This window comes from Condylura cristata, unplaced genomic scaffold (assembly GCF_000260355.1).
Source record: "Condylura cristata isolate star-nosed mole 26May11 unplaced genomic scaffold, ConCri1.0 scaffold00017, whole genome shotgun sequence".
Taxonomy (NCBI): Eukaryota; Metazoa; Chordata; class Mammalia; order Eulipotyphla; family Talpidae; genus Condylura; species Condylura cristata.
In genome coordinates, this window is record NW_004567118.1 from 26,946,115 (window position 1) to 26,956,911 (window position 10,797).

At 38.8% G+C, this 10,797-nt stretch overlaps 1 protein-coding gene across 1 annotated transcript in view; it reads left to right on the forward strand.

The window, feature by feature from the left end:
• The first annotated feature begins 2,559 nt into the window (after window positions 1-2,559).
• The window catches only part of LOC101636679 (myosin-1), a 27,187-nt gene continuing 18,949 nt past the window's right edge, over window positions 2,560-10,797 (forward strand). The window contains exons 1-14 of the mRNA XM_004685082.2: window positions 2,560-2,582; window positions 4,049-4,291; window positions 4,389-4,532; window positions 4,641-4,797; window positions 5,845-5,872; window positions 6,564-6,678; window positions 6,782-6,874; window positions 7,010-7,073; window positions 7,700-7,798; window positions 7,891-7,994; window positions 8,150-8,288; window positions 8,528-8,646; window positions 8,761-8,910; window positions 10,509-10,679. Coding sequence (XP_004685139.1) covers window positions 4,088-4,291; window positions 4,389-4,532; window positions 4,641-4,797; window positions 5,845-5,872; window positions 6,564-6,678; window positions 6,782-6,874; window positions 7,010-7,073; window positions 7,700-7,798; window positions 7,891-7,994; window positions 8,150-8,288; window positions 8,528-8,646; window positions 8,761-8,910; window positions 10,509-10,679 — 1,587 coding nt within the window. The 5' untranslated portion in view covers window positions 2,560-2,582; window positions 4,049-4,087. The remainder of the gene's footprint in view (window positions 2,583-4,048; window positions 4,292-4,388; window positions 4,533-4,640; window positions 4,798-5,844; window positions 5,873-6,563; window positions 6,679-6,781; window positions 6,875-7,009; window positions 7,074-7,699; window positions 7,799-7,890; window positions 7,995-8,149; window positions 8,289-8,527; window positions 8,647-8,760; window positions 8,911-10,508; window positions 10,680-10,797) is intronic.

Here is a 10,797-nt window from a genome sequence, read left to right on the forward strand (position 1 = left end):
AATTTTCCAGGTCTGTGCAAAAGATGGCATGAGTTATATCTCACATAGGGAATTCCCACTAAACTATGTCATTCATTCTCTTTGCTTATTAACTGATCTCAAGAATACAAATCCAAAGTGTAATGGCATATGAAGATTTTTCATTATTGATATCAATACACTATATTTTCACAATAGATATATTGGATAATGGGTAAGACACAAAAGTGTGAGAAGTGACCCCTGTCGCTCTGAAAGTTATAGGGTAGCTGAAAATCTAGAGACAAAGAGATTACTATTCTGTATATTATAATGTACTATCAATAGCCTATATTTCCAGATTTTTGGTCTCCTATGTAATCATTTAAAGAGTCTAAATAAGAGATAAAAGTATCAATATGCAACTTCTCTGAATAATTCAGACTGCTACAATGTATGCATTTTGCACTAACTCATATTCATTTTTATGTATGTTGAATACACATTTAACTCATCTAGTTTGGGGTCCACATTTTATTTGAGATGTATAGCCAAAATAAAAACTTTCTGGACAACATGAAAGTGAAAAAAAAATTGTAACTATTCATCTAAATAGAAAGAAAGACTACACTGGGATAAATAAAATGTGTGGAAATAGCTTAGCAGGTAATTAGAATTCACAGTTTCACTGGCCTTCAGAAGGTTATGGAATCACCCTTTTCATCATAGGGGTGCCTCATTCACTCTGTTCTCACATCACCTGCAAATGTTTACACGTCCACAGCTTGGCCACAGTGACTAACAACGCCTTACAGCTTTTGAAAAATTAGGCTGAGCAGGTCAAAGGCTGTCTTAAAATTCCCATGAAATCCTTTTGAGAGCATTACGATTTTTTTCCCTTTCTAAGAATCGCTGCCCACATTTTTCAGATGGCACTAAAGGATTCTGACATGTAAGAGAGTAAAATGATATATGTATGGTAACAAAGTTGAATTGGGAAGGAAAACCTCTGTTGGCTGCTTGTCTTCTCCTGCAAGACCTTTCTCATGGTTTTAATCTTCTACTCCAGGTAGGAGTGTTACCAGAAAGCACACTGCCCTGTAAATCAGGTGACCAGTGTCCAGACTACTGTATAAATTGTGGGAACTTTTTTCTAGTTTCTGGATCTCAGTTGCTATCTTAGTAAAATGAGGAATATGGATTAGATAGTCCCTTAGTAGGAATAAACTATTGCAACCAGGATCTCCAGATAGTTATTTTCATAAGGCAACCTATTGCCATTATATCAAATAAAATATAAATACAATAATACTGGAATGATTGTAAAACATTTGTCAATTTGGCCTCAGTCCCAGACAAACAATACTGAGAGATGTAAGGTGATGGAGACAATAAAACAAATATTAATTTAAAAATTTTAAATATTAATTAAAAAAATTTAAATTTAAATTCTTCTTGTTTTGACAACAAGAAAATGTAAACTGTAGACCATGGGTAGTTGATGGAAGAGAAGTCAGAGATGTTGCATATTTGGACAAAGAAATGCCTCATTTTCCTTTGGGCATTGTAACATTCCCCTAAGTTGAGTTCCATGGAGGAAAAAATAGGATCTCAAAAGCAACTTGCATTTTTCTTTCTTCTTTCTTTCTTTCTTTTTTTAATGAGAGAAGCAAGACATCTCAGCTCAGTGAGGGAATAATATTTTGGAGCAAGTTTGAAGTGGGAGTGGAATGATTTGACAATGAATCAGAGGCAACTGAGTAAAGGAAACAAAAGAAGCTGTCTATCTTTGGCTGCTTTTCATAAAGCAAGTTTTAAAATTAAATTTCCAAGTGTTCTTGAAAAGGCACATTAAGTTGCAAACAAAAACAAAAACAAAAAACAAACATGACTTTTCTGGGAAGAACTAAACAATCTTTTATAACTCACTGGTAAAAAGGAGGCACTTTCCTCCCTGGTATAATATCTGCGATTGTCCGGAGACTTCAACATGGGCAACTCAGTGAAACAGAAGAACAGCAGGCAACAAAGTCCAGGGATTCCAAACAGAGCTGCCTTTGAAGCAACACCTTACATTATTCCAAAAGCAGATCACTTTCAGGTTGCCTACAACTCAAATTATTTATAGGAGATTGATTCATATACTTCACCCAATGTGAGAGGAAATATTTCTAATTATATCCAAACATCTTTAATATGAGGGGAATTATGCTTGGAGACATTCATTGCCAAAAACATGTTTTGCCAAATATGCTTTAAGAAAGAGGAGGAGGTTACGTGTTTTCCATATTTGATCCTATAAAAGTACCCTTGGAATGAGTATGACTTGTCTTTCCTCATAAAGCTTCAAGGTAAGTGTGTGTGAGGACAGGCTCGGGCTGAGAACAGTAAGGGATGTCTGGCTGCCCACAGGCATGCCACACATCCTGGCTCCCACTGTCCCTGGCAGGACTGCCAGGGAAGCACCAACGCAATGCTGTAGAAACTGTAATGAGATGTTTTAGTATTCCAGTCCTTTTCTACTTCTCAGTAAAGAAAAATGCAATTGGGTATCATTACATTTAATCAGAAGACATTTGCTCTTTTCCTTACAGTCTGACCCACTTGAAGGTTACATCTCTAAGGTAAGATCCTGGTTTTTTCCTCATTCCTCACATGGTACAAGGAATCTTCTGCAGGGGTTTGGAGAATGTTTCAGGGTTGTAAAATAAAAGCATTTCAATTTCATGGCTGATCATACTTCCTTTGAAAAATTCTGAAGGGAAATTTAGAAACTGGTTCTCATTAATTTATATCCTTTGTAACATATGAAAATGCTTTCTCAGAGTCTTTAGGAGTTTTATACACATCTTTTTCCTATTTCAGGCATTGCAATATGTCTTTTAAATTATTGAATTACAACATCCAATACAACATCTCAGAGTGTTATTATCCACTTAGAGAAAATATAAATCTCCTATACTATAGCTTTTACTCAGCACTATAAATATAAAAAATCTTGAGATTTTGCCTATATGGATAAATATGAATATTTGCCTTGGAAAAGTAGTTTAAATCTATATATGGTTTCACAATATATAAGTATATATATAATATGTAAAATAGAAATTTAAGAAAGCATGATTTGAGAAATGATTGTGAACATTTTTAACAAAGCAAAGCACTTTAGTTGTGTTATCAGAATCTCTATAATTTGAATGGGAAAATGTGGAAAATTTCTCCCAATGCGGTGAGAATTCCTGGAAAAGATATTGTTACCAGTACATAATATACATGTGACCATTACTGGTAGGATAAATGAATATAAATTAAAGCACTAAGAAATAGATCCTGGAGAGAGAATCGAAATTTTAATGAAAATAATAGTCATCAAGCAAGAAACACAGGCAATTACACTTTATCTTAGTTTTTGAGAAATAGCTGTTAGATGAACAAGCCAAGTGGGTCAAAATTATAACAAGAGAAACTGATTTATAATAGAATGTTTTGTAACATAGAATGTAAAATTCTTCCTATTTCCCTTTCCTTTATTAGTCTTTGTAAACGTCATCTCTACCGAAAAGATTTTCACCACCTAGGAAGCAGTTTCTAGAATTTTAGCAACATATCTTGATTGCTTTTTACATTACAAAGCCAGTTCTGAGCCCTTCCCCCTATGCATTGTCCCAAGGATGCCACAGCAGGAAAAGTACTGTCTACCTGCAAGATGCTTACAACTGAATTGGAAGATGATTATCCCAAGTGAAAGGGATGGAGGTCAAGCTGCCGTCATCTCAGCTTTTTGCTCTCCATAAACTGATGGTGGGCAGTTTACAAAGATAACTATACATAACAAATGAAGTAGAGAAAGCAGCCACACCATTATACAGTAGATGAGCCAGAAACAGTAATCTCTTTCCAAAGGCATGATTAAGTTTCTGTCAGCACTGGCACAGAAAGCGGAGACTGACATTTCACCTCCAGCCAGGGAGGTGGTCATACCCAGTGCAATGCTAAGTGTTCAGCCTGTCAGTAAATGAAGAACATTTTGTTTTTCAAATGTGGCGGTCCAATTTCTGATGTCCCCTAATATCATTTCTCCCTCTGTTAGGCAGGGTCTTTGACTGGCTGCCATCAATAGCCAGCAGCCATGAGTTCCGACGCTGAGATGGCTGTTTTTGGGGAGGCTGCTCCTTACCTCCGAAAATCTGAAAAGGAGCGAATTGAGGCCCAGAACAAGCCCTTTGATGCCAAGTCATCAGTCTTTGTGGTGGACCCTAAGGAGTCCTTTGTGAAAGCAACGGTGCAGAGCAGGGAGTCGGGGAAGGTGACAGCCAAGACCGAAGCTGGAGCTGTGAGTAAACACCTGGGGGTGACGGGCCTGGCCGCATTTGGTGTTAGGTGGGCTAACATTTCTTTTTTGACACGGCCTCTGTTATTTGACTTCACAGACTGTAACTGTGAAAGATGACCAAGTCTATCCCATGAACCCTCCCAAGTATGACAAGATCGAGGACATGGCCATGATGACCCACCTGCACGAACCTGCTGTGCTGTACAACCTCAAAGAGCGCTATGCAGCCTGGATGATCTACGTAAGTGTTTCTCGTGACCTTCTCAAGTAGGTAGCTAGTATTTTTGAGACATGGTACATTATTAAGGACTCCATGAAATAATTACATTTTTTTCCCTTTTTGGTGCAGACCTATTCAGGCCTGTTCTGTGTCACTGTCAACCCCTACAAGTGGCTGCCAGTTTATAATGCAGAGGTGGTGGCTGCCTACAGAGGCAAGAAGCGCCAGGAAGCCCCGCCCCACATCTTCTCCATCTCCGACAACGCCTATCAGTTCATGCTGACCGGTGAGTGGCTTAGATATTTTTCATGCAAGTCATTTTTTCATGGAGCATCACAAAATGTTAATGTTAAAGAGACCTTTAGAAATAAATGAATGCCACCCTCTGGTTATACAGAGAGGTAACTAAAGCACAGTGTCACAGTCAAAACTGGAACTAAAACCCAGTCCTGATTCCACCTCCATGCTCTAACCAGACCATGTTTGCACCACCCCTGCTAAGTTGAATCTGTGTTTAGTCTACATGCTTAGAAATAAATGACTTACTTTATATATTTAAGAAACAAAAGTAAGTCTAAGAACAACTCAACCATATTGCCTGAATAAAATGAAAAATGAAAATTTTCATTGAACACATGTTCAATCATTTAGTGTCTTCATTTCTTATTGATTATAAATTAGAGACAAGTGTTATCATCATTTCAGTCATTAGAGACCATTTAAGATTAACTCTTTTTTGAATGAAGACGATGTTTGGGAGCTAATGCATTTAAACAGAAATTGCCACCCTTCCCCCAAAAGAAGTTTATTCTTATTGAGTCACCTCCTGTCACCTCCTTCTTCTTTGGAGAAGGTTAAAAAGTGTTAGGGGCACAGTTTGTGACCCTAAAACAGATTTATTTTTTACTTTGTGAGACCAACTGATTCATCTAGAAACGAAATCTCTACCTTGACTTGAGATTTTAACCTACTAACTACAGTCCAAATCCTTAGCTTATGTATATTTTTCAGTGATATGCATTAACCAGACAATATGACACTGAAATGTAAAGATGGAGGTTAGTAAATGCATCTGGATTTGGAAAGCCCTGCTCTTTATTTTACCAGAGGACATAATTTCTGTGGAAACTTAAGGAATTTAAGACAAAACGTTTTATGTTTCTTTGACCCAATGTTAGAGGTTTAAAAATAATACCATATGCAATTTTACAAAAAACGTACTGAAAAAGTCCATTTAAAATTATACTTTTATTCAATGCTCTCTGTGTTTCCCTATAGAAAGATGTTTGTGTGGTTTTATATATAGGCTGATTTTGCACTGTTTTTCTTCTAGATCGGGAGAATCAGTCTATCTTAATCACGTAAGTATTAATATTCTGAGATTTATTTATAATTTATTCTCACCGGGAAAATGAGAAAACTTCATAATTTAAATTAAAAATGTCCCAAATGATGTTATTTACTAGTCCAGTCTTCAAAGCACCACAGAACTTTCCTTGGAACTGGAGACATAAAATGCCTACTCGGGGAATGGCCAGAACTCTGTATAGGGCAGTACGCATCATAGACTGCCTCCTCCTGAAGGGAGAGCAGTTTGGGAATGTTATCAGTGGTTCATTTTTAAGGCCTGTTTGAGGAATGCCTACCTGTACCTCCAAATAAATAGCTAACTGCATGGTTAGCGTAAGGCAGCTGAATAATATAGGTGTTGTTTCATAGAGTTTTTTTTTTTTTTTAACTTATTTCATCTACCGTAGTTTTTGATTAGCTGCTTTTTGGTACTCTCAAATCCAGGCCTCAACATCTAGAAGAGAGCCTGGTGCAGTTTAAACACTCAAAAGATATATATTACAAGCATAATGAATACATTTCTCTACTTCTTGTCAGTGCACAGCTACAGAAATAATATGAGCTATATGTAGGTATAAGAGCAGGTCTAGGAGATGAGGATTAAGACCTTTAAAGATGAGGTGTTAGGTAGTGAATGCCAATGGTGGGAGTGGTCACATAACTTAATTTCTCACACACATATGCTTCCTCACTGTTTGACAGCGGAGAATCTGGTGCAGGGAAGACTGTGAACACCAAGCGTGTCATCCAGTACTTTGCAACAATTGCAGTTACTGGGGACAAGAAGAAGGAGGAAGCTACTTCGGGCAAAATGCAGGTGAGTCTGAGTGGCAGCATTAAAATCCAAAGTAAAATTTGTCTGGGCTACCAGGTGAGGAATTCCTGAGTCCCCCATGTGAGCACTGTCTTTGTTTTTGCAGGGGACCCTGGAAGATCAAATCATCAGCGCCAACCCCCTACTGGAGGCCTTTGGCAATGCCAAGACTGTGAGGAATGACAACTCCTCCCGCTTTGTAAGTCTCTTGGTCACAGAAAGATTTTCTCAATGCCTCAATGCCACATTGAGAAAACCTGTCTAGGTTATGATTTCAGTCTTTCTGTGTGTGCATCTATATTTTCTATATTATCTTTTTTTTTTAACTTGTAAGGGTAAATTCATCAGGATCCACTTTGGTACCACAGGGAAACTGGCTTCTGCTGATATTGAAACATGTGAGTAACAAGAACCCCCTAAACAGAATCTGCGAATGACAAGTGATGGTTTGGAGGTGCAGTCGGCAGTTCCTGCTGATCTGGAGTAGGTGAAACACCAGCCTTCAGCCAACACCTGTGCTACATGCCAGACTTACCCACCCCCCATGGTGTGCTTCACCAACTCTGGTCTTGGGCCAATGATTCTGTGGCAACTGCCAATAACTGTTGGGCTTGTCGGAAGCATTTCAATCTCAATTTTTTCTAAGAAAAAACTATGGGTTAAGTGTATAGGATTTCTTCCTAGCCTTAATAATTGTTACTCTTAGTAGACCCTCTATTGTAAAGTAAGAAGAGGCCCTGAGGAGGAAGGAGCTTAAAGGCTTGATTATATTCCATTGTCTAGCTTCTTGACATTGAAAAGGAATGTCTTGGGTCAGGCTTGCCTTAGTTTCCTTCTAGAGGTAGTAAAGCAGTTGCAACGATGTTTATAAAGATGTAATATTTACTACCTCACAGAAACAACTCAGTTGAAATCCCAATGGACCAATGAAATTATTGATCCCGAGTTCCAAACATCAATCCAGATGTTGTATCCCGAACTCCCCTTCAGAAAAACACAATTCAGAGTGTACTTTCCATTGCAGATCTACTGGAGAAGTCTAGAGTTACTTTCCAGCTGAAGGCAGAAAGAAGCTACCATATTTTTTATCAGATCATGTCTAACAAGAAGCCAGATCTGATTGGTAAGAAAAAGCTTAAAATTGTAAGTAAGAAGTTAATAATTTTATTAACATCTTCTAATGTGAAATGTATACCCTGAATTCTATGTACCTAGAAATGCTCCTGATCACCACCAACCCATATGACTATGCCTTTGTCAGCCAAGGGGAGATCACAGTGCCCAGCATTGATGACCAAGAAGAGCTGATGGCCACTGATGTAAGTTACACATGCAGGGTGTTTTTTTTTTTTAACTCATTACATAGGGAGTGGCAATAATTGTCTATAGGTATAGTTGAAGATATAACTGAAATTTGTCTAGATAAGGAAGGGGTCTTCTGCCCTAACTTTGGTGCTCTTATCTCTCCTGGCAGAGTGCCATTGACATCCTGGGCTTTACTTCTGATGAAAGAGTGTCCATCTATAAGCTCACAGGGGCTGTGATGCATTACGGGAACATGAAGTTCAAGCAAAAGCAACGTGAGGAGCAGGCAGAGCCAGACGGCACTGAAGGTACTAAGTAAATCCCCATCCAGACCGAATGACACAATACAGGCAAATAAGCCATTCCAAACACATTTCTCCCTTACCTGAGCTTCTGATGGACAAATACCAACTTACCCCTCCACCCCCTCTCACCCTCCCCCACCACACAGACTTTGTATAAAGTGATTCACTTACTTACTGGTCTGCACCTAAAAATTGTGGGGCCTAGAGTAGATCAGGTGAGTATCTGACTTGTGTCTCTGCAGTTGCGGACAAGGCAGCCTATCTCCAGAGTTTGAACTCTGCTGACCTGCTCAAAGCCCTCTGCTACCCCAGGGTCAAGGTTGGCAATGAGTATGTCACCAAAGGCCAGACCGTACAGCAGGTAAATGCATGACCTCAATGAATCACATGCACCCCAGACCTGTGATAATGTCAACGAATGCACCTCCTTTTAGTGCCTTTATTGACACCTACAAACATTACTCTGTCCATGAAGGTGTACAATGCAGTGGGTGCTCTGGCCAAAGCCATCTATGAGAAGATGTTTCTGTGGATGGTCACCCGCATCAACCAGCAGCTGGACACCAAGCAGCCCAGACAGTACTTCATCGGGGTCTTGGACATTGCAGGCTTTGAGATCTTTGATGTGAGTTACCAGAAATGTTGTAACAGAAACATTTACAAATTTTACTTCTACAATGTTGAAAAATTATATGAAAAAAATACCTACAATGCAAACTAAACTGACACATGAGACAGAACCACAATACTATGAAAGGGCATGAGACAAATTCATTCTCAAACTCCACCTCTGTCAGTACCTAGCTGTATGAATTTGGATAATGGAAAAATGGTACCCATTCGATCATGGGGTATATTCAACCAAAACCTAGCACTCCAGGACTTCTAAGATCTTTCTGCCAATGAAAAGATTTCTGAATAGAAAGTTCTAAGCGCAGTCCCAAAGTACAAAGTCAGCACTGAGTAAAAGATAAAGAAGGTAATGAGGTTGACAATGTCAGCAAAAGTGAAAAGGGGAAGATGAGTTCAAAGATTTGTAGAAGATTTTAAGATTCCTGTTTGCTTTGCAATATCTAGGTACAGAGGATAGAAATGACATTGTAAAGAAACTCAAGTTTACCTGCCTAAAAACAAATGCCTCTCACATAGCATAGCAGACAAAGTTGGGGAAGTCTCTTCCCCAGCAACAGTATCTCAGTTGTCTGCACCTTTTTCTATGAGTGAACTGATAAAACCTGGATGTGCTTTTCTGGCATTTAGGGACAAGAGTATTTCCAGAGGTTCCCAACTGCATGGGATAGAGGAATAACCCCATGCAGAAATAGGAAGAGCAATCCATACTTTTCAAATAAGAAAACTGATTAGAATGCAAACTTGCAACCTCTTTGAGGTTTTTTAAATAACACATTGAGATATCATTCACAAACCATGCAATTCATCTATTCAAAGTACACAGTCCAGAGGGTTTTGTGTATTCACAGATATGACAACAATCATGACAATTGACATAGGATATTTTCAGCGCCCCAACAAGAAATTCCAGCCCTACTAACATGTCATTCCCATTTGTTCTCTACCTGCCAGTTGTCTGTGCTCCCTCTGCAGCCCCAGGCTAATCTTCCTTCTTTCTGCTGGGATTTGCTTATTCTGGACACTTCATAAAAATGGAATAATGCCATATGTGGTCATTTATGATTTGCTTCTTCACCCAGCATAAATTTTGCAGTCTTCAGCCATGTTGTGGAACCACTTTGATTTTTGTATATAGTGAAACTGACCTTAAGTAGGAATATCCCCAGTTGTGTGTGGTGTCTTGAATATTCAAGCAGAGCAGCTCTCCCGTGGTTCTGGGAGTGCTTACAAATCATCAAAGAGCTTGTGCCAAGCAACAACCCTTACAGCCTGGTTCTAATCATAGGGAGAGAAATTAATAAGAAAACCTTGGATCAGCAAAATTAGATTTTATAAGAACCAAACAATTGTTTTATTGCACAGACAACTACCCCTCAGAGCCTGTTTTTCCTGGTTTGTGAGATACATCCAATAAGCATGGAGACCTCACTGCTAGCAGCTGAAGCCATATAGGAGGCCCGAAAAGACGCAGCAGGATGAAACGACTGTCGCATCCTAAGAGAAAGCCTTAGGCTAACCACCTAGGAAAAGCCCCTTTCACATAAGACACTTTTAAGATAAGATGAATGTCAATTGGTATTATTTATTCAGTTCAACAGCCTGGAGCAGCTGTGCATCAACTTCACCAATGAGAAACTGCAACAGTTTTTCAACCACCACATGTTCGTGCTGGAGCAGGAGGAGTACAAGAAGGAAGGCATTGAGTGGGAGTTCATCGACTTCGGGATGGACCTGGCTGCCTGCATCGAGCTCATTGAGAAGGTTTGCTTGCTTCTTTCAGATCACAGATAGCACTGATGAATTCTATATTTTTTAAGTCATAAAATCTTAGTATAAGATTTTTACCTGTAAATAAAGTAAGCAAAATTCCTCCTTATGC